At 43.2% G+C, this 24,704-nt stretch overlaps 1 protein-coding gene across 1 annotated transcript in view; it reads right to left on the reverse strand.

The window, feature by feature from the left end:
• OXSR1 (oxidative stress responsive kinase 1) overlaps positions 1 to 24,704 on the reverse strand; it is an 87,217-nt gene that overhangs the window by 61,696 nt on the left and 817 nt on the right. Inside the window, exon 2 of the mRNA XM_056485169.1 lies at positions 6,589 to 6,701. Within this exon, the coding sequence (XP_056341144.1) occupies positions 6,589 to 6,701 (113 nt within the window). The remainder of the gene's footprint in view (positions 1 to 6,588; positions 6,702 to 24,704) is intronic.

Below are 24,704 nucleotides of genomic sequence, written 5' to 3' on the forward strand. Positions count from 1 at the left end.
TCAAAATTATACTGGAAGACTGCTAATAAAAATCTCAGTGATTTCCTCACCTCTGTAATAATTAATTGGGCTGCTCTATACAAGTGTTAAGGTGGAAAGGCTGCTCTATTCCCTCTCTGCCAACAGCCATGGATGGGTCACTTGATCCAGACCCACAGATGCAGTAGGTGATAAGCAGCTCTTGCACCCCTCACACTCCCTGGCTTCAGTGATGAGAGAATGCCTTCCTGCCAATTCCCATAAACTGCTCTGCTTTCTGCTCAGCTACAGAGAATGAATTCCCAACAACAACATGTCTAGACACAGGCAATGGTTTGGAAATGGTTACATGCTCACCCTGGGCAAGATATTTTTAATATCTGTATTGTCAAATACCTAAAGCAAATAGACTGGGATTAGCTCTAAATGCCTCCATGGCTTCCATTAAGGGCTCTGACAAATCTTCTCAGAACTTCTACAGGCAATAAAAGAAACATTTCAAGGCTTGCAAAACAGTAATAAAACTGCAGTGAAGTATAATCTAGAATCATAAGCAACTACTAGTCTCCTGTAAGTCAGACATACTTCTGGAGATCAGCTCCTTTGGATGAGGGTTTATTTGCTCAGTGATACACAATTGAAGTTGGAATTAATAGGAGCAGGTAAGGCTGTGTTTTAGCTACCAGCTCAAGTTTCTTAATGGTATTTTCTTTTCACATCACCACCTTTTACTCTGCATTTATCTGCCCCTGAGGCTTGCTTCAAAGGCACTTGCTCTCAAACACCAGGATAAAAATTGTGCTTTATTTAGTTTTACTTCCTACATACTGACAAACTCAAGAGATATAGCACAGCAGCAGAGTGCTTTCACGTGGCTACCTGCAGCTTCAGAGCAGTCCAGAGACTCAAGGTGGCTGCCCTGTTTGAAGGGAATCACAACCATAAGAGAAGTGGGGAGGGAAAGCATGGCTGGGGCAGAAATCAAAGCAGGTCAGATGTGATCACCCCTTGAAAACACCAATGCTTCAACTGTGGCTGTCAAAGATCTTATACCATGAGATTTCAGCTGAGAGATAAGGCATTAAAGCTGCTCTTCATCCTTTTAAAGCAGGATTTAAAGCTCCAGTCCCACAGGCAGCCATCATCATTCTCATTCTGCTACAAGTGAAATTTTAACAGTTTAGCTAAAAGGTTGTAAAATTGAGAATAATAATTAAGTTGCCTTTTGAGGCAGCAACATTACCAAAAACAAAAAAGAAATCTAAACTTGTTCTTCTACCAAAATTAACTCAAAAGATATTTTAACAAGGTGGGGGAAAAGCACAAAAATCATAGATTCTGATTCAATTCTCACTCCCTGGATCACCCAGTTCAACTCCTTGCCTCAAGTGGCTATAGGAGCTAAACTGGCATGAGTAAAGAGGGGTTAGATTAGCCCTAGAACAACAGTGGAAAAGAAACTATTCTGAAAGGGATAAGTTCATCCATTAAGTAATCTTCAAGGATGGGAACAAAACAGTCCCATGGCAAGTCATTCAGCAGTTGCTCATTTTAATGGCTAGTCTTCAGTCTCATTCAGTGGTCATTCTCTCTTTAAATGTCTTCAGCATCAGTGAAAATATACTGAAGGAACAACTGTAGTGGGGTAGCAATTACTACATGGCCATTTTTTATTGGTTCCAGCCAAAAAGCAAACATGAGTGACTGCCTCCTCTCACAGCTACAAGCAAGCCAGCTTTACCCACATCCCTGACTAACCCATCACTGACCCTTACAGCTGCTCAGATCAACACCCAGTGCTTGCAGCTCAGCAATGCTGTCAGTGTGACTGGTGCCCACAGACAGCTGCAAGCCCTCTGAAGTCCTTTACATGCACTATCTCATCCAATCCAAGTGAAGGAAGACATCCAATGTTCAGGATTTCACCCACCATTAATTCTGATGTTCATAGTGAACTTGACAAAAAACACCAAAACAAAACCTATACCAGGTAATTAAGACTTCTTTTGCTGCTGCTTTGATAAACAATACAGCCAAGATGTACCCAGCACAGGTTTAAATCTTAAACTGCAATCTCAACATAAAAGGAACATGTAACACAGCAAATCAAATGACCATGCAGAAACCACATATTTATTAGACTCCCTGGCACTGACACTTGGACTTTTCCCTGGAGCAAGCGTGAAGATCCTCAGGCCTGGAAATGGAGTTATAATGGCAATTCCCATCAGATGACAGGCATGGATGAAACATCTGTACTACTTCCACAGCAATCTGCTGCTTTGTTCCCAACAACTTCACAGTCTGGTTAATCCACTTGTAGGAAGTGCTCCATCAGATCAAAAGGCAGTTCAATATCCTGTCCAAGCCTTCAAAAGAAGGTGTAAAAACTCTATAAAAAGCAGTTACACAATTATCTGCCCAGAGGGTAGACTTCTGACTAAGCCTGAGCAGTTAACAGTTGGCTTATGCTTTAAACCAGGGGAGCTCATAATCCTTTTTTTAAATCCTATCTAATTTAACCTTCTCAACTATAGGTTGATTTATTTAATCTCACGCAATGTTTGATCTCCATGTTATTGGCAGCAAGTTCCCTGGGTTATTTCCATGAAATTCTAAAGGACATTTCTGTTTAACTGCAGTTCAGCTTGTTCCCTCAGCCTCCTTAACTGCCCTCTGGCCACAGCACTGAAAGAATAGTACCTTTACTTCTTGTGTGCAACCTGTCAGGCCCAGGGCAATCAGCCTCTGGACTAGAAAGATTTTGGAATCTTTCTAGGAACAGCAACACCACATCTCCCATGCTCTTTCCCAAGCCTGTCTCTTGTTGAATCATCCAGGGAATAAACAGGCACCATTTTCCCCAAGCTGGGAAAGCCCAATGTGAAATATCCCATAGCTTATGTTTCTCTCTGCTGTTCAACATTCCTGGTAACTGCTAAGCTGACAACCCACGTCATATGCTACTCATGAAGAAAAAAGTCTCCATCTGGATGAAAGAAAACTCAGCTTTAATTGCATGAAAATGAAGTAGAGCTTGTAGGACAGAGGGAGGATTTAAGGCCTTTTAGATCACTAATTCTTTAAAACAAGAAAACACTTATACAAGAAAAAAAAAGGCTGGAGGCATGGTTATTTTGAGGCAGATGTTACACCATCGTTTCAAGGATTGGCAACAGCAAAGCAACCAGCATCCCACAATGGAAAAGAGCAAAACACAGCTCTGAATGGTGTGCAGCTGTGAAATACAACACATGAGCAAGCAGACTGTTTGCAAACCCACACTGGTGTGGTTGTTAACTACCGTGGGTTGCAAGACAAATAAAAAGTGGAACTTCAGTAATAAATCAACAAGTCCAAGATCATTTGTAGGCAACACTATATTTATCACCTCTCTTTACACTCCACTCCCAGTCACACCCCTGAGCAAGAATTGTAAGTTGCATTGTACTTCTGTCAGCTGAATCCCACAGGCAGTCCAGGAAAGATCTGGGAGTATTCAAAGAGGTACAGGGAAATAGATAAAAACGAAGCATGAAAATAAATGCCTGACAAACATGACCTAATTCAGTAGCTGGGTTAGAAAGAACTCCATCTCTACACAGCATTGCTCCTGCTGTCTACATTCTTTACAGCAATTAGAACTTCAGCTGAAAAGCTGAATGCCCTTGACTTGCTTGCTCATGATTCAACAAAACTGGCCCTTCCTGCATTTTCCATACCCCACAGCAGCAATAAATAATGCACTGAATTTAACCTAAATGTCATACAGTATATGCAAAGTGTGCATTTATTCCTGACCACCCACACAGCTCAAATGTATATTGAGATAAAAGGATCAAGATCAATACCTTTAATGAGCCAAGTCATAGCACTTATTCACTCCAAACACAGCCTCTCCAAAGCAAGGATACGGTCCCAGATTTCCTGGCCTCTGGATACCTGTTAAGCTTAAAGGAAGCTCAAGGCCACTCATCCATCCAGCTGGTGACAGAGGCACTTACTCTGCATTTCCCACTGCAAATTAACCTTCCTCTTCTCCATCCCAAGCACTACAAGTGCAAATCACAAAGAAGCACAGACACTGAAAGAGCTGTACAAGAACCAAATCATCTTTTTAAGGATGGCAGGATGGTTTGCTGGTCCCCTACCCTCTCCCAAGCAATGTGAGACTGTTCTATCCTCTTGGCTATGCAGCTTCTGGGAATAAGAACTTCTCTTCAACAGAAAAGTCTATGGGTCTGAGGCACTGCAGAAAAATAATTATGAAATAATTCAAGTACAATTCTCCCTTTGCTATCACACTGTCCAATGAGTGGGCAGTGCTGTAACCCAAGAGCATTCTCCTGACCCCAGGCAGGAAAGCAGAGTTCACCATAAGCTGGCTGCTGTGCTCAAACATCCTCAGAGCAACACAAGGATAATGGAGCTCATGAAAGTCACAGCTGGTGATTTTAACTGCACTGGGGGAGAGAAGGAAGCAAGGTGAGGGTATAACATACAGCAGTGTGAACTCATCATATTTGTCTTTGCATTTGCTTCTGAAAACAACTAACCTACAAGCATCTACAGTTATCTTTTTTTTTTGTGGGGAAGGCACAATCCTGCAATACCAAGTAGTTGCTCAGAAAAGTGAATTAAACTAATTGGGAAAACTGCCATGTAGGGAGACTACAAGACCATAAAACTTGAGAATATTTACTTTAGGGTAGAAACAGATAGGGAGACAAGATAAAAACAAGAGAAGGTAAGAGCATGTGGAGCTGGGAAATCAGGAACTTCCATTCTTTTGGCTCTTGCACTGAGAAAAACACTTGTGGTCCAATAGACTGACAAATTCAGAACAAACCCAGGGAAAACATACAACATCTACCTCAGCCCCAGAAGCTGCTACAGCTCAGAACCATCTTTGTGCTCCTCTACCCCTCTATGACTTAAATTGAAGAATACTAACAGCTGCATGTTAAGCCCAGAGAAGGACCCACACCAGATCTGGTCACAAAATTGGAAGCTGTGGAGAGCTGGCAACAGCAATACATTGCAGGCCCACCCAAAACAGGAAGAATCATTGTGAGGAACAGGTCAGCCAGAGACTTAAAATGTGCAATTAGAAGTACTTATCTAAAATTACACATCAAGTCTCTGCAGTGTCTCTTTCTGAACCTAATGTTTTTAGCCAGAATTGGCAATTACTCAAAGAATCACAGTCTCAATTACTACATCCTGACAATGCAGTCAGGAGTACCAGAGAGGCAGGATAGTATGGGCAAGGCACACAAAAGGCTTGAAAAGGATCCCAAGGGTTGGTATAAGGACAAAAAGACAAACTGTGAGAAGAGATCTTGAACTCCTACACTAGCATGAGCTGTAAGAGGATTTGAACACAGGCCACCATGAGTCCTACATGCAGCCCTCCACAGGGACACTGACAGACTGCATGGGGCCTTCCCTCTTAACCGGGGCAGATCTGCAGATGGCCATAATGACAAAAATACCATTAGACACTAGATGGAAAGTGCAACTGTGGTGCAGGTGATTTGCTGAAGATTGTACAAATGTAGAGGTAGCAGGACTCCCAAATTCCATTTCTGCTCTACCTTCTAATTGCAAGCAGCAAAATAAGTGCCTGAGGTAAACTATAGAAGCTATCAAGATTCAAGGGTACAGAAAGACAAGGCAGGATTATGAAAATCCTAGAGATGCTCCAGAAGAAAAGATGGTACCAGGCTTTATCTCCATAATGCCAATATTGACTGTAGAAAGTTTTGCCCCAGAGAGCTCTCTCATTGTAGTGAAGACACCTCGGTGTTCACAGGAATGTCTGTGTCTGCCTGGCTTAAATTCAGGGTAAGGATTCCAGATGTGAAGAGAATGAGATAACCACTGCAGTGCAGAGGCACCAGCTCACACACACAGAGAAGAAAACCAAGCCCATCAACACAGGAGCCAGATGAGAAAAGAGAAATTCAGCTACTACTACCACAGCTACTGCAAAAATCTGTTTTTCATTGAGACAACCTCGAGTAAAGAGGCACAGAGCAGCAGAAAATTACAGCACAACAGCTCCAAAGGACTCAGTCTCCTGTCCTGAACTCAGAATTACAGGGATTTCCACATGGCAGCCTGCAATATGTCAGTGATCCCTTTAGCTGGCATCAGTACCAGAAAGAGATTAGGAACAACAGCTAATTCATTCAGTTTCTCTCTTTACAGGTGAAGGGAAAAAAATGTAAAGAACTGCAGGAAAAGAAAAGCAAGCAAAGCCATTCCCTTAAATTTTAAATATTCTGAAAGCACATAGCTCTGGATCCCCTTGAAATTTCAGAGCTCTTTTGGGTACAGCAGAGCTTCATACTTGCACATTAACTCAGTTCAAAACAAAGGGATTATACAAAGTGCTGAGCTCTAAACAGTCTCATGTTTTGCCACAATTGATCTTTTTAACATTTTAAGCACCATATCCCACAAACAGGACAACTGAGCTGCCTCTAATGAAGTCAGTCGAGTTCCCTCACCTTCACCCCACTTCAGGAAAAGTTTTAAGGCACTTGGCAAAAAGATATTTCAGAAATAACTGAAACAAGTCCCCAGACAATTGTGATTGCATACCAGGAGTTCATCCATGCTGGTCTGACACTTCTCAAGATTGATCCGTTTAATCGCCACCTTCTCCTTCTTGGGAGCGCAGAACGCTGCCTGGACCACCGCGGTGGCTCCGCTGCCTGGGGGGGAAAGAGAGAGTTACCAACACCTCAGGGACTCCAGCAGGAAGGGAGGGAGCCCAGACAACAAAATTCTGAGTGCCAGGTCACAAAGAGAGCAGAGCCAAGTAAAAACCCAGTAAAGCACTCTAGGCACTTCCCACCGTGCAGCTCCATGGGTTGGCTCAGCCACCACATCCGAGTGCATCCAGGGCAAGCTGAAGGAAAACGAGAGTCTTCACAATCCCTTCCAGGGATCATTACAGCTCTGCAGACCAGAAACCCTCTCCAGACTCCAGATTCCTCATAAAAGAGTGATTCTACTCATGTACTTTTAAAAGATATGTCACTGAGGTCACAGACTTTTAACCACATGTGTTTGCACCAAGTGTCAAAACAAGGCACTCTTTGCTACTGACACTAATGAGATTTTTTTCAAATATTTTTATGCATTAATTGCTGTTCTCATCTCTCCTCATTTTATGCAAAGACACAAGGTGGGTTTCATTCAAGCATGTTCAGCTCCAGCTCTCACACTGCCTCAGTTTCTGGGTTGAAAAACACAGCCCCAGAACATTTAAATTCCAATAGGGAAAGGATACCACATTTTAACATAGTCCTTCAAACTGCTACAAGCAGGGAGTTCTGGATTTACAGTACTCAGCAACATCACATCCTTTGACATGAAAGGGAATTAGCAATAGTGAGACTTAAAATCTACTTGATGTTAAGTCCATTTTTGTTGGCCTCCAGAAGCTTTTACAACATTCATGTCCCATCAATAGGACACCTTGTTGCTTTACTTTTTACCTTCATCATGGTTCCCCACAATCACACACTTCACTGGAATGGAGTAAACAGACATGAATAAAAAAGGGGATAGGATACGTGGAAAAGAGCTCAAAGGTTCCTATTATAAATACCTAAAAATGCTAATAAAAATAAAGAGAAATGAAAATTACTCTGCATTTTGGTGTAACATCTATTTTAGCAGATTCTCCTATTATTAACACTATATAAACAACTTCCAGATTCTGCAATTCAAATAAAGGACATTTTTGCAAGCTTTGTGATTTTTTGCTAGTACATTCACAAACTGGGGGCAAAAATTTTGATTTTCAAACAAAGGCTACTGAAGCTCCCTACAACCACCATCAAAAGCCTTCTCACACAAAGTTACACCAACTCAAAATTCCAGGTGAGTGAAAGAGCTTGAAACCAGCCCCAAAAGACAGAGGAAAACTGCTCCATTCTGAGTCACTGAAATAAATTGAAAAACCCTGAACTGTGGGACTCTGCTCCTCTAATCTTCAACCAGTACCTGCTAGAGTGGAGCTACAGGACTTTGACTTCACTTTATATGGCATGGCCAGTGCACCCTGGACATCAGCATCAGCTTGTCAGGACTCACTGTACTCAGGAGCTTGCATTTTAATGGCAGAAGTGTGCAAAACAGAAAATGCTAAGGTTGCTAATTTCCCAAAGCAAATGGGTTTTTAAGTTCAAGACTGAGGCCATTTATTACTTGCACACATATTGTTTTTCAGAGACTACTCATAGCACAAGGTAAAACAAAGTTATTAGGAAAAGGACAGTAATAACAGCAAGAATATTTACAAGGGGCTTTGAGAACAAACTTTGAGTGCTGTAAGTAGGTTCTTGAGCAAATGACAGATGATGGAGAGGTCTATGCAGATATTTAACACAAAGTGCTCAGAAAGAATAAGGGGGGGAGGTTTTGACAGCAGACTTTGGTTAGACTGCCAAGAGCAGGGCTGAAATATTCAACATTAAGCACAGGACAAACATCCCAAAAGCAAACCTCCACAGCCACTCCCTGTAGTCACTCTGGTCAGGAGTCCAGTATGAAAGCAGCAGCCCCAGCACAAATGAATTTCCACTCACTGGGAATCCTGGGTGGCACTGACCTTCTCCTTTCCTCCCAGTACCTGCTTCTCTTGTTTTGTTTCTGCTGCTTCTTTGGTGGGGGGAAAAAAAACATAAAGATACAAAGGCTCAAGACAAAGAGAGCAGCACATGTAGAAGTGGTGACAAGAGGCAGAAGTGAGTTTGCACCTCCTAGCACTGCTTGTCTCCCTACAGCAACAGCCTTTTGGAAGTCAGAACAAAAAACAAACACTTTATCAGTTCTTTGGAAAGAGTTCGATCCCAGCAGAAATGCTGCTGCTGACACATTCAAAGCACCAGTATTATGATTTCTTTCTTTGGATGTCTTGGTGCATAGTAATGGAGGCTGAAAAAACAAGCCAGATGCTGGAAGAATATATGACTATGCACCTCAGAGGATTGCCTTGTCACACAACCCTTTTCATTCCCCACTTGGTTTCTCAGTGTGTATTTTTACCTCTAAAGCTGCCTGTCCTCATCAGCACAGGTATCTGTGTTCAAAGACTTTCTGGGTATCTCAGACACCCAGTGTCAGCGTACTCCTGTTCCCCCCCACAGCATGACATTCCAGGATTTCTGTGTAAGCACAACTGGCAGAGGTGCTTCTAACAATCCAGATGCAACATCATTACTGTGAACCAAATCCTGCACAAGATGAAGTCCAGGGCTTTAAAGAAGTCACCACACAAAGAATAGCTTTGTGTTTTATTCTTTTAGGATGTGACTACCAGAAACAATAGATGCAGCCTAATTAAAAGCAGGACCACTCATGCCACAGCTCCTTTCCAGTCCTCCAGTCTGAAGGATCAATGCTCACTAGGGCTTCAGGGCAAAAACTGCTTTTCACTAAGTGCTGGACAATGCCCCAGCCTACAGGGACTCGATCTGTTATGAGTGTATGGCATTATTTGAACAGTAATGAAATCCCAAACTAAATCCTTCTGGGCACATGGCAGGGAATCATCTGAACTCGAGACTCCTCCCATTTAATTCCCTGCTGCTCCTACTTTTCTGGCAGCTCTCTTTAGTTCGATCACCACCTGCTCTCCCCACTCCCCCCTCTCCTGCTAATTCGTCATTTCTTTCAGCTCCTCTGTAGCACTAATTACAGAGAAACAATGAAATCTCAAAAGCGTATCAAGCGAGGATTAAGCCAAGCTGCAGCACGATGTGCCACAAGCAAGCTGCTCTTTGGAGGCAGCAGCCGCGTGCCGTGCTGCTGGGAGCAAACAAAGACTGCTTTCCATGCTTCTTCGGAGAGTTCAGGAAACATGGCAACACGGGCACTTCAGGCTCTGCAGCCACACGGTTTGTTTATTAAATGCCAGGGTGCAAAGAGAAAGAAAGGAGAGAAGCTGCAGCGAGGATGCTGAAGACATTGCTAAGTGAAAACAAGGGAGAGATGACACCAACAGAGAGAAAGTTCATCGAGGAAGTTTTGTAAAGTCTAGGAGCAGGTAACAAATATGTGGGCAACAGCAGGGAGAGAAGAGATTTCCTGGGCTGCTATGAACAACCTCCAATGAGGAAAAACCCCAAGGGCAGTTTGTGCCAGGGTGCACAACTTGGACAAACCAACTCTCCCAGTAGTCACATATCTGCTGTGATCAGAGCCAACTGCAGTCCCAACCACGTGGGCAGCACAGGGTTAATGTTCCTGTGCTGGGTTCCTGCTCACTCCCCACCTCAAGACACTCTGATCAAGGTCAGTGCTGAGGCTCTTCCCTCTGCCTCTCTCAAGATCAGCTTTCGGAGAAAATTTGCTCCCTGGTTAATCTCCTCCAACAGAACGGCTTAGCAAAACAATGAAAACCAGGCACAGCCAAATGCTTGCTGCTTTATTCCTGAAAAGCAGATCATTTTGTTGAAGGATGATAGGGAGGAAAGAGACCCCAAGTTGGTATTAGGATCTGCTTAATACCCCCTGCTCTTGCCTCTGTAGGCTCTCAGATATAGTTCTAACCCTTAGGATAGCAGCTGCAAAATTCCTGCATAAGAGGGTCACGACCTACTTTAGAAAACACCGCCTTAAGAGGAAAACATACCCTTTCCAACCCCTGCTTCTTTCATGTTTCTACTATTAAATGGCTCTTCCTGAAATAAAACCAACCTCTGAAAGGATTAAAATAACCCAAATAAAAGTCTCCAAGCACTCAGTTACTGAGGCCTGATTTTCCAGGTTATCTCCCTTGGATCCATGGTCCCTGTACCTTCAGCACCCACAGCTCCAGCCTGAACTCCTTAAGTTGAGACAAAGTCCCTATCAAAGCCCAGCAACAGCTTTCAAAGGAGGTTGGATATCATCTCTTCTACAGTTCCACAATTTACATGAAGCTTCCATTTTTGAAAATAAAGACAAATCCTCCGAGGTCACAGCTGAAGCTAATGGAAACCAATTACTTCAAGGGTAATTAGAGGAGTGGAAAGGCAGGGGACTGACTGGAGGACACTGCATGTTCCCACACACTTTGTCACCAATTTAACTGAATCTCTGCAGCCACATAAGGACATTGCAGCTCTCCCAGTAAGACTGGGATGAATTGTACCAATGCCTCTTCCCAGTCAAATGCAAGTCAGAGATCCTCTTGGCAGAGAGATCTGCTTGAGCAATGGAACAGTCATGCCAAACAGTCACAAGACAAGCATCAAATCCTGGCTCCAGGATAGTGTTCTCCAACCACCTGCAAGAGCAATTTGAAGTAGTTACATGGAAGAAGGACTCAAAAAACAGTGTTGCCCAACCTCTACATTTACTTCAGGCACCCACAGAGATGTGAAAGTTTCCTTCACCGTAACTCAGTTGCTCACAAAGCTGTTACAATCTACAGGGGACCTGTTCCATAAGAGTCTTAGAGCATCAGTCCCTATCCTACTGCAGCACCAAATCCCCTCTACAGAGGAAATATTCTTTCCCAGGGTCAAATGAACATGATGAACTTAGGTTTGAAGGAACCTCTAGACCACCCTCCTGCTGAAAGCAGGATCAAATCCCAGCTCAGATCAGGTTCCTCAGCATCAAATTCAGCCTAGTCTGGATTTTCCTTAACAAGAGATTTCTGCAATATTTTTGTCTGTGTTTGACCACCCACATAGTAAATGTTTTTCCCCCTTTGCTAAATAATCAGATCTCCCAGTTTCACTCTTTCCTCCATGCACCTCTGTAGAACTCAGCTTCATCTCCTCTAGAACTTCCCACTAGATAGCTGAGGACAGCAACAACTCTAAGGCTGGGAAATCCATACCTACCCCCTAAGTCACATTCCCAAGTCTTCAGCATGGGGCAATGCCCAGCCAAACACCTCTGCACAACCCTGCCCAGTGCTTCCCCCCTTCCCTGCACACACATGACCTCTCTATTTTTAAGCAAGATCTGGAATCCATCCTCCACTATCTGGAGTGCGGTGCCAGAAAGCCGCTCGTGACGCAGGCTCTGTTTATAATTGTGCCCACGGGTTTTCCTCTTATGAACAATGCACACAAAACACTTCCCTGCAAGGCTGCTCTGGAGCAAGCAATGATTTTCAGGTTCCAGGTACCCCAAAGCCCAGGAGACCTACAATGCTTCACAGCCCAGGCTCAGCAGGCTCACTCCATCTCTGGATGCTTCAACTCTTTGACAGCCTCATGCCAAAGAGCTGTGGGAGCCCTGCTCTAATTACTCATTCCAAGGACAATACAGCAATAAAACAAGAAGCTACAAGACTGGGAATAGAACTTCTTATGTGTTCTTACAGAGCAAACAGATCTAATTAAATCAGAAATTAAATACTGGATTGCAAATTCCGACCTATCTTCCATTGTTTGGTCCATTTCCTATGGAGGTGAAGCAATGCCTCTATTTCCTGCACCTCATTTGAAGCTTCTGGGGAGAAGAGTCCTCTTGCAAAGAATGGACTGCTTCTAAAAACAAGCTACAGAGAGAGGAAAAAAAAAAAAAAAAAAAAAAAAAAAAAAGCCTACTCTCAAATTTCCAGCCAACTCAGCATGGGGTGGGAATACTCTTTTCCCCAAGAAGGATTTGGTAACAAGAGTCCACTGGATGTCAAAGTTTTGCTGGCACAATCCCCACGAATCAGGAACAGTAAAGTAATGCAATGTTAATGGTACTTGAATATGTTTTTCAAGCCATCTCCTCACTACATGTGACATTCTTACTACAAAATGGAAGATGCAATCTACAAAAACAGCTACAAATAGTGTGAATAAAATCAAAGGAAATTCATAACAGGACTCAATCATACTCCTAGTATTGCCACAGAGGGGGCAAAAAGTCTGCTTATCTGTGGAGAAGAAAAAGCTTTCACAGCAAAGTATCATCTACTCAGCATGGGACTGCAGGAAGAGTGTTAACAATTCTAGAAGTGGAGTTACAGCCCCAAATCAACAGGAAGATCATTTGGGTGCTTCTAGCACTGCTCAGAGTGAGCTCAAACAGCAAGCTGACTCTGAGTACTGCTCTTAGAGACACTGGGAGCAGCAGCAAAACCAGTAAGAGAATTCAACTGGGCTTGCTCTGCGCTGGGTTGGGAAGCCTGTGGTAAACTGAAGCAGCAGCAGAGCAATAATCCATGGCCACAACACAAAAGAGGTACAAAAGCACAGGAATGAGCACAGCTCTCCTCCCACAGCAACACTGAAGTGCAGACGTGCACCTACCTCCAGGAAGCTCCCAGAGCTGCACCAAACACAGCCACACTCACTTTCCAAGTTCAATCCCAATACAAATTTACTGCCTATTGAGGAAGAACCTTTACATTTCTTTACAAGCTGAACGATGGCATATCCACAGCACAAGCACCTATTTAAAACTCTGGTAGATGTAATAAGAGGCCGGGTTTAACTTGGTACACCTTCTCTCAACTCAACAGCAGAGACAGAAAGATACTGTGTAGAAAAGCAGGAGAGAAACACTTGCTAATACAGTACAGGGAAGAAATAAATCAGAGAAGCATAAGCAAAGGCAGAAAGTGAAAGCAGATTTAACTGGAAAGTTGTGAGGGAGCCAGATTTAAAGCCTATATTGGGGGTGGAGGAAAACCAGCAATCCCCACGGACTACAGCATAAGTACACACAACGTGCGTGCAACAGTCCTGCAGGAGTGTAACAGCTGAACTCTCTCATTTACAAGACAGAGGCTACCCTTGTATTTCTGATGAAAAGGCTTTAGGAACAACAGCTCAACCCTGGTTTAAAGAAATAATTTTAAAACTTTGCATTTCTGTGTGGTCAATGTCATAATATCACTCCACCCTTCAGTCCAGCCTAACTCACATCACTGCAGGCAGCAGGCTCATTCCAAGTTCAGGTTCACCTTGAGCTCAGCCCAGTGCTGGGAACATTCAGCTGGGTTCAAGCCAAAGGTGGCTGCAGGTACAGTAAGACACAGGGCATGGGCAAGGATGGGGAGGTAACAAGGTAGAGAATTAAGACTTAAATAAAAGTGACTTCCATTCCACACCAGCACATCTGATGACTAGAAAAAAAGTCTAGACCTTTGACTAAAGTATTGGAAGGAGGAATAGGAAAAAGCAGTTTTAAGTCATCAACTCCTATTTGTTTCATTTAAATTGCAGGTGTATCACTTTGCAATGCTCTCTGATCATTTATGCCAGTACAGAGCTCAAGTAGTTTGAGATTCTGAGCAAGTTGTGAGGCCAAATATTTCAAATAGTACTCCAAATACAAGGGATTTGTGTTATTAAGACATCATTATGTGTCCTTCTCAAAGCCTGAGAGTCTTTGCTCTATTTATGTCAGCACCTGCAGTGTCCAACAGACAACTGATATTCCAGCATTAATCAAGCACGCTCAAAGAATTTCAGAAAATAAGAAGCATATTCTGAAAGTCTGCTGTCCAATTAGAAATAGAGCCAAAACATTTGAACAGCAAATAAACTTGCTGACAGTGAGTTATTCAACATCTTGACAAGAGCTCTCAAAGTTGAGAATACCACTAAAAACCACACATCGTGTCCAGAGCTCAGAGGTTTCTGCCCATGTAAGACAATGTATTTCTCAAGATTCCTAGTGCTCCGTGCACAGTGGAAAACAATAAGCTAGAAAAGATCACACAATGCTGCCAGCACTTGCTTAAACACACTTCCCCTTCAGTGGTCCACCAATACAGAAACACTCAATGCTGCAGACTTATCATCCAAGTCTTTAATTCGCTTCTCAGATTCAGAAGAAGGAATATAAATCCAAATCCAATCACATGTAAGAAGTTCAATATTTTCAGAGTCATTAGCAACTGATGGGCAATACCCCAAGCTAGGTACATCCCCCACGGCCCCACTGAACTCTAAACTATAAATAAATAGATAAATGGCATTGATTTCTAAGCTGGAAAGATGTTAGCTACAGTAATCTAAACAACACAATGCCAAGGTTGCTGCAGAGAGGGAGTCTTAAGGAAATTTTCACCCCACCTCACATTGCATTGTTCCCGCAAAAATGTTTCAATATCTCTTAGGCCCTGAACATAGAAAAGTGTCATCTGTTTTCCACCTTCGGCAAACGTTCAGGTTGAGAACCCTCACAGACTAAGCAGGGAAGTGACAGGCTTGGAGAAAAAATGGTCAGCCTGTCAATATAAAACAGGCAGGACTGGAACAGAGGGCGAGGAATAGTGCTGGCCATGCAGAGCATGTCAGCAAGATGTGACAAAGTTGTCACCAGGTCACTTTGCTGCTTCATTTCATCTGCAGTCACCAGCCCACACCCATGAGCAAGGCAAAATTTCCACTGCCTCCCCCTGACACAGAGCTGCAGCCCCCCAGCAGCAGACCCCACACCAGAGCAAGAGGTGCAAGGAAAAAAAAGACCAGAGGAAAATCCACTGGCCACAGAAGGTATCAGAAGAGAGAGGGATTACCAGGGAGGAGTATCAGCCCATCTGACATTTCTCCAAAATTTCCACTGCAAACACCAAAGCACGGAAGAGAGGGTGGCAGAGGGTGCTGCCCTTGGCTGTATGCCTGACCTCCCACAGCCCTCACAACATCCCAAATCAGCCCAGACTAGCAGACATTCCCATCATGCCTTTAACAAAACACCCTCCAGCTGTCCAAGGTACCCAGGTGATTTGGAGAACACCTCTGAGACCATTTTCCCCACAGCAGTAACTACAGTAAGCTCCAAGGGCCAGTTACACAAGTCCTGCGTGACCTGCCACATTTACTTAAGATGCTATTAGCACGCCTAAATTAGATTTTTAGTTTGAAACCAATTATATTTATTTGATTTGGTGCCAACATCTCTGGCTAATTTAAAGGGCACTGCAGCTATGCAGTGTTAATTCTACACGATGGAAAGCAGGCTCAAACATCTCATTTCCAAACACAGCAACTTTAGTGGAGAAGGTTCATCCTTCCCTTTTAATCACTGTCAGTTGCCTTTACGGTATATGCAGCAATGTAAATATCATGCTGGCTGTCATCAGGTATTACCAAGACTCAAAATACAGTACTGGTACAGTAGCCAAGCCAGTGTTGTCCTTTCTTTCCTCCCAATCTTTATCTCTGAACTCTGTCTCAAATGTAATTGTCAGCTGTAGAGGATATTTTATTTGGCCGAGTTTCCACTCAACAGAACAATCTGTCTGCTTACAGTGCAGATGTTTGATAGTACCATGGTTATTTTAGGTAAATAAGCTTTTAAGTATCAGATATATTCTCTCTCAAAGACTATTATCCTTTCTTTTCAGCAAATATCTTGATCTAGTAAATATTTTCTGCATCTATTAGTCTGTTCAGCACATAAGATTAGCCCACTAGTTAAAAATTACATTCTTTAACCAAGAGTAAAGAGAACCATCCTGAGCCTTAGTATCTGGACAAATAACTGAGCTGATGTTGCCAATTCATCAAGCCTCTCAGCTGTTCAAATAAGATTTGCATTGGTGAGTCGTTCAACAGGAAAACTGTTCACACTCAAGATGCTTTTTTCAATAAAGTACAGTTTGCTGCAAGTCAATACCAAGGTATTGGCACTTATGTATTTATTAGCTGTTAATACCAAGCTATTTATTAGACAGCAATTGACATCCTCAATGACTATTTTTACTTTAGTGAAAGGAATGGAACTTATGGCTTCACCTTTCAACTTGCTTGCTGCTCCTGGTGGGGGGACCCTATTACCCTCTACAACTCCCTGAAAGGAGGCTGCAGCAAGCTGGGAGTCAGTCTTCTCCCAGGTTGCACCATGAGAGGTTTATATCAGATATCAGGGAAACCACCTTCACTTGAGAGGGCAGTCAGGCCTTGGAACAGGCTGCACAGGAAAATAGTGGAATCACCACACCTGGAAGTGTTCAAAAACCACTGGATGTGGCAGCTGGGGACAGGGTTTAGTGGTGAACATAGTGGTGCAGGGTACTTGACCAGACTTGATGATCTTAAAGGTCTTCTCCAATCTTAATGATCCCATGACTCTACAATTTTATAACTACCTCCCATGGTAAGAGACAGAAAGGTTCAAAGGAAGTAAAGACATAACACATCAAGTTTCCAAAGACTTCCATTTCCATTGGTAGATCTTTAGGCATCACAAACTGGAGACATTTGTATCAACACCTTTAAGGCTTGGAGTTCATCTTTTCCTGCACCTTCACAGGGAACTGGCCTTGCAGATACAGCCTGAACATAAAGCAAGTAGTGTAAGAAACCACTAAGCCTCAGCCACGTGCTGAGAGACAAGGCATTGCTACTTTCCACTGTTGTAGGGAATCCATTAAGCAGCTGTTTCATCCAGCAATGACAGGGTCACAGGGAGATTTCAGTGTTTAATAGAACGTGTGTCAGTAATTCCCCCATGTGCCATTTCCAGCACAAGCATTCATTAATTCAGTATGGGGATTATACAATTTGGCATCAGTCAGAGCAGGGGACTGAGCTCCATGACCCTGGGAGTCCTCACTAGCTCTGTGTCTCAGCAAAATAAGTGACAGGAGCTTTCCTGTTTTGTTCTGAAAATTGACACCATTAAATCCATCTCCATGGATGTCACAGGAAAGATGTCTACTCCACAACAAGAAGCATTGTCTCTAATTGACAAATTTTCAAGACATCAAGATAATCTAATATTTGTTGCCTACCTGGAAGCTGGAGACAGTCTGAAATTCCCAACTGCAATTTCAGCTGCCCCACTTAATAGATGTCACCTCAGACCACAGCTGAGCTGATAATTTTGTTAAGAAAAATATTCTCTAAGAGCTCTCATCCCACAGCCATCAATGTGCTCTCTCACTTTCCAAATACCAGTTTCCAATTTTCCAATGCCCTCTGTACTGTTTTCAAGGCTTCCTTTTCAGAAGAGCTGGAATGAGCCTCAGAACCTAAGGAAATGCTCTTAAAATCCCCTACAACTGAAAATGAACAAGAGCCTAACTCAGAGATAATCACAGTTGAAAATGCACAACCTATCCAACAGGAACTATGGTGCTTTCATCCAATATTTAGTAAACCATCACTTTCACAAAACACATGCTGAAATGCCCCAAGATGCAGTAATCTCACATCCTGCCACAAGTAACTCAACACAATTCCACATTCACAAACAACACCCTCCCTCTTCTGATGAACTGCAAAATTCAGCAATTAGCTCTGCTCTAAGGCAAAAGCCAACTTCAATTCTTCCACACAACAAGCCAGCACAGGATACCACTGGACAAGCCATGTGCTCAGTCATATCTCACCAGGAGTGAGGTGGGTACTCAGGGTCAAATTTTCACTCTGCAGTTTTAACTTAATTCAACTCTGTGGATGGATGAAATGGGAACAGCATCCTCCCACACAGCTTTATTATTAGCAAGGTGCTAGCAATAAGAAGTAAAGTTTGTCCTTAAATTACCATTCATGACTATAAAACAGTAAAACTCTGGCAAAACCCAAGGAGAATTTATTACAGTAAGAGATGATCACTGGAGTATTTCAATTCACACTATTCCTTAACAGCTGCTTATACCTTTTCTTTCCAGAAAGAATTTACATAGGCTCATTTCCTGCCCAAAGGAAATATCCATTGGAGAGAATGCTATAAAGTCAGTCTAGCATGGAACACTGAAATTAAAGAAAACAAGAAGTTTTTCTCTCCCCAGCCTCAACCTCTCAAGACAAGGCAGTTGGAGCAGAAAATTGAAATCTGGCAAAAAATTAAAACCTCATTCAGAAAAGCTTGTGTGTATTCCCTCACAAATGCATTTTAATTTGACTTAGTTATCAGACTGAAGGTATTGTTCCACAAGCATGCAGTATAAGCTGTATAAAACTAAGGGATGGGACGTGAAAGGAAGATTTGCCTAATACGGTAATTTGGTGAGAAAATGAATCAGTGCTCTGAATTTACTCTGTACTTCATTCATAGATGGGATCTGTGAAGCCTTTAAGAGTAGAAGACCATCATCCCCTGTAGACTTATCCATGTGTAGAACCAAAGAGGTCTCAGAAACCCTGGCAAGGCACATTACACTAGTTTGATGGAGGTTGATATGTAACCAAGTATTTTTTCCAGGATAGAATTTCCCTTAATTACAAGAAAATTCACATTAAGCAAAAATTCTGTGTGCAGTGGTGCACACCAAGAAACAACAATCTTTAAGAACCCCGAGGAGCAGTGAGAAAAAGAACATGGAAAAAAAACTTTGCTAGTTGTTGTAGCTGTTGAGCAGCTGTGAAAAGTACTGGATTTTTCATTTCTGCACTTGTATCACAATAAAGCCCTGCCTGCCTGTACAGTGTGACAGGACCACCTAATACAGTTAAAACCAAGTAAAATGCAGGCTGTGATGACTAACATGAAAACCCCACTCATGAGCAATGTTTCAAGGCAAACAACACACCCAGACAAGTTAAGGGCTCAAACTTAGGGCTGACACAGCCCTACACTAAGGTCAGTCCCTTCATTTATGTTCATGCACACAAGGGACACAAATTCTCACTCAGTACCAGGCCCTGTATCCCTGCTGCCATTCAGCTGTAGTTACAACACCATTTGCTAAAGTGATCTTGCCTTACTCAAGCCAGACAAGTTGGATTTTGCTCTTAGTCTGGCTCCCTTCATTAGTATATGCATTATTTTGCCTATCAGAGGTACCCCATCTCTTCTCACACACCAAGAGCTATGACCTTCTGATTAAGAGCCTGGACTGCCTGTCAGCCAGGGACACAACCCTGTCTCCTAGACCTTCCCATGTGGCTGCCAGGAAGAGACGGAGTTTCACGTGTTTTTTAGAAACGTCAAGGCTGAACTCCCTTAGGTGAAGTCACAGGAAACTGCAGTGACTTTGAGAGCCAGGTCCTTCATATCTGCATCTCAGTTGTTCAGTTCTAAACGGAATGCAGAATAATAGGCTGAACTTGTCTGGAAAGTCCCAGCATCACAATATTTCAAGGATTTTGCAATGCCAAATTCCACTGCTCCAACAGCTATTCTTCTACACCCACAAAGCCCTAAAGTCTGTCTCTCCCTATTAAGAAAGTTTAGTAACACCAAGTTTACAAGCACTCCATCAGCATGTCCACAGCTAAATTTATTGCTGCAGAGATTTACGATGGATATTGTCCATTTTTGGGGAAATCTTCCAAGAAAACTTGACCAAGACACAGTTAGTTGCAACGCACTAATATAATCAGCAATAAGTGTTATTGCCATCATTTTAGAGAGCTCAATCTTTTAATAAAAGATTACATCTCTAGACTCTGGTTTAGTGGGCAAGCTGCTAACACTCAGAAAGAAAAGAGATGCTGCCAAGTTTAAATAGACAAATATTCTGGGGAAGAGTTGATTCTCTTCAAGATTTCATCAGCTGCAAAAGCAAGAAGCCTCCCAGGCATGCATTTGTCAGGCAGCATGTACACTCCTTAGGTGTGCTGAGAAGCACAGCACAACCACACTCCCCAGCATCAGCCAAGATATTTGCATTAAACTGAAATTATTTAAATGGATTCTTGAGAAATGGAAGTGTTAAACATTAATCGGTCCAGGTACCTAACAGTACTGGAAGCAATTGCTACAAAGAAACCAACCCAGGAAAGTGGGAACCCTTCTACATGAAACACCCTGCACGTTGCTTTTTTCCTTAATACCCCAAACAGCTGAAAGCAGCAGGGTCTGTCTCTGGTCTCCCCTTCAACCAGCAGGCAAGGCTAACAACCACATTCTTCCCAGCCAGCCTCCTCCATCGATGCTCAGCTTTGTAAGCCCTCATTTTGCTGCCTTGTGCATTTTATCCTCCTTTCTATCAGGGCACAGACAACAGAGGCACTAAAAAAAGGCACATGCACGACCAAACACCTTTTGCTTTCACTTCCCCAGAGGTGAAAACTCAGCTCAGCTCTAACTCTAGCAGGGCAATGGTATCAAAGGTCTCAAAGAAAGGAGATGTGTGAAGTATCCGGAGGAAAGATAGCCTGGATGCAGGAGTAGCTTGGCTATTCTGTTGCACTCGGCATCACACAAGATATATTTGCCTACACCCAAGCAGCAGCAAAACCGGTACTGAGCATCTCCCACTTGAATTCCCAAGCAGAACAAGTACTATGAATGACCACTCATTTTTAAACTTATCTACATTTGCCTAAAGTTAATTTAATGCAAGTCTTAACATAATATAAAATAACTAAGGCTTTTCCACCAACTTCATGAGGAAAAAATGAGCACACAAAGAAAGTCTTCAAATGAATTAACCAGCCTGAATACTGGGAATACAGTGTAGGAATCAATTTCGCTCAGCAAAGCTGGGGGGAGGAGTGGGAATCCACGAGGAAATGCTAAAACAAAACATATGGCACCAAGACTGAATCTCAAACACTCCATTTAGAGCTCAGGCAGTTATATTTTGTACAGTGTAACATTTTTCTTGAATGGGTTTTAAATATCAGGCGTGTGAAACTGGCTGCAACCAGCACACAGGCACCACAGCTAGAAAGGAACACCACGCTCCAAAAAAAAAAAAAAAAAAAAAAACAACCAACCCCTAAAGTTATCATTGGACAAGAGCCTCCCATTCCAGCCTGGCTTTTATATTCAAAGACCCCAATCTCTCCTGGTCAGCACCCCCAGGCTGCTCATTTTCAATGGCCGTGATTTCTTAGCAGGAGACTGCTACACAAGCACCAGACACTGATACCTTGATAAAATTTGGGAGAGCAGATACCTCCATTCTACAAAGTTCCTCTCTACCCACAAAAAAAAAAGTTCACCCACACAGGGCTGGGATGAGCACAGATAGAAATCAAAGTACTCAGTCCCAAAAGATCAACAAATTCACAGGCAAAGCCCAACTCTGAAGCTACTTGAACCACAGTCATTAAAAAAACTAATCATTCCTTAAATGGTGACTTCAATTTTCAATTTAGGCTTGATTTCTGATGGGATAAGAAACTCCCACCACATCTGTTCATGCAGCCTGCGCTGTCCTCGTGGCTGTGAAGGAATCTGTCAGGGGAGAGCGGGCACAGGAACGAGCCTGGGAGCACTCCCACCACTAATTTATCTCCTGGTTCTGGCACGGGCTGTTTGCAGCAAAGGGGATGCTCCTAAATCAAACAGCCACAGTCAGCACAGCTCTCATCTTTCCAAAAAAGTAGCAAAAGGAGAATGACCCAGTTCCAACCAACTTCACTCTCGCTCCCAGCATTTCCAAGAGGAATTGTGAGATCCAGGGGAACCCGCATGTGTGAGTATCTGATCAGCACAAGCAGCATGAGGTCGAATTTTTGCAGGCTTCAAAAAGAAGACTGCAGTAATTTATATGCAATCCACGCTCAGAAGACCAACCACCTTCACAACCACAGCACAGACTATATTCTGCTTTTTAGATAAAAACTGCAGCGTCTCCAAAGGCCCTATTCACCTGCAGAACTCTCACTACTCTGGGGATATATTTCATTGAAATGCTTTTTAAATTGCTTCCTCTACCCCACCCACATTTTATCCTTTTTTAAAATGAAATCAGGTTCTCATCTGACCAAAGTTCCTTGATTCAGTGTACCAGTAGTTATTTAAGCCTAAGGAGGCTACTCAGCAGTTATTAACACTAACCAAGCATAATCAACACGGATATTAATCCACACCTTTATAGTGGCATGAGTCATCCTCAGTGCTGAATAATCCTTTTTTATTTATATGCAGTATTAACCAGAATCAGGGGGGCAGTTTTACAGTATGGCTATTTTCAAGCAAAAACTGTACAAATAAAAGAACTGAAGTACAAATGGATTTCCACTATTCTACATGAAAAAACAGCTGAGCTGGTAATCTCAAAATTTACTCTTAAAATTTAAGAGTAATTTTTTTTCCATCAGGAAACAAGTTAAATCCTCTAAAAACACTAATACAAGGTTCATCTCTTTCCACACCAGAACATCTTTGTTCCATGCTGAAGAACCTTTACAGCTCTTCAGTTATAAAGAGAGCTAAAAAAAAAAAAAAAACAACCAAAAAACCCTTGAGGTTTACAGGAGACATGAAGCAGGAGGCAAGGCAGTCCAGCTCAGTTAACACAGTGACATTTTGTCCCACAAATCATATACGTGCTAGGAAACTTGCGTCACATCTCCATCCAGGCCGCTGGCAGACACACCAGTGTTTGAAACGAGCAAAGGGGGGGGCAGGGGACAGCAAAGTTAAAAAGAGAAACCATATGTTTGCAATATACACATCTCAGTGTACACTCCATCACATGCCAAAATGCCAACACAACCTTTCAGTGAGCCGGCAACATCCAGAAACCTCAGTATGCAGAGGGACAAGGAAAAGATACAGAAGAAACTCAACACTTTTTCCAAATTTCTCCCCAAGTTCTGTCAGTTAACACGAGACAACACATCTCTGTGCTCCTCCCAGTACTCTGAGGCTGTGGGATGTGCGCCTCCAGCAGCAAGTTCTCCCAAGAGCAGAAGTGTATTTACATTCCCTTTTGTTCCTATCCCACCCCACTCCCCAGCTACAAAAGGTATTTGCTCTTATCCTTGATTACTCAGGTCCAAATCCTTGCTTTGTGCCACCACAAAGCACCCCTTTGCAGGCCCTCAAAAGAAAAGGAAGCATTTCCTACACAGAGAAATTCAGTTCTTTTTCCCCAGGAAACGGGTGGCATGATCTCCCCTTTCCTCCCCACACCTGTATGTCCTGCTCCTCAGGGAGGCTGAGCACCCTTCTCCCCAGGGCACATTTTCCAGAGAAGGTTCAAAAAGTTCGTCTGTAGGATTACATCTTCCCTGTCTTTACAAGGATTTGTTCTCCTTCCTAAAGCACTGCTACTCACTCTGAGCAGAGGGAGAGGACAAAGCCTGATTCCACAGGGCAACAGGGATTTCCAGAAGGATTTCCCCCACTCCACAGCTTTAGTTCCTTCCTACATTTAAACAATGCTAAGGATTTAATCTCATAAAACAGCAGTTTCACAAACTCTCCCACCCTCAACAGAAAACAAGCCTCCCCACGAGGCTGAGATGGAAAGCCTGGGCATGACAGTGCTACGTCATCCAGAAACTTCAAATAAAAGCACTCCACAAAGATTACTCAAAGAATTAACCTCCTTCCTAAAACCCTTTGGCCGGGAGCCTGCCCTGCCACTCTCCTGCTTCATTCCGAGCCTCCGGAGGGTGAGACTGACCTCAGAGTCACCTGTGGCACCACCTCTGATGTGTCACACACTCGCCCTAGAGCAATATATCCCTCAAACACACCCCAACAAAATGGTCGAGACAGCCAATAAATCAGTACAGCAGGAGGCCTTTGGTAACTGGGCAGTTTAACGCCAAGAGAGAGTGAAGAAGGAAAAAAAAAAAAAAAAAAAAAATCATTTAATGGAGAGAGCAAGAGCTGGGGCCTCGAGTGGAGGACAATGAATGAAAACGCACGGCAGCAGCAAAACCCCAGGGTGAAAGGCTCGTTCAGCGGCTCTACCAAACCCTCCGTGCAGGGACCAAAGCAGTGCGGGGCTCTGAGAGGGGTTATCGCCCCAAATGAACGGGGGTGCCCTAGGAGAGAGCGCACGCAAGCTCTGGAGCTCGCTCCCGCTGACCACCTCATGCCCAGCACATCTCAGGAAGGAAAAGCCACCCCAAAGGGGATCCTGTCCCAGTCACCCCGACACGAGGGGACACAGACCC

The sequence above is a fragment of the Oenanthe melanoleuca genome, chromosome 2, assembly GCF_029582105.1.
Source record: "Oenanthe melanoleuca isolate GR-GAL-2019-014 chromosome 2, OMel1.0, whole genome shotgun sequence".
Taxonomy (NCBI): domain Eukaryota; kingdom Metazoa; phylum Chordata; class Aves; order Passeriformes; family Muscicapidae; genus Oenanthe; species Oenanthe melanoleuca.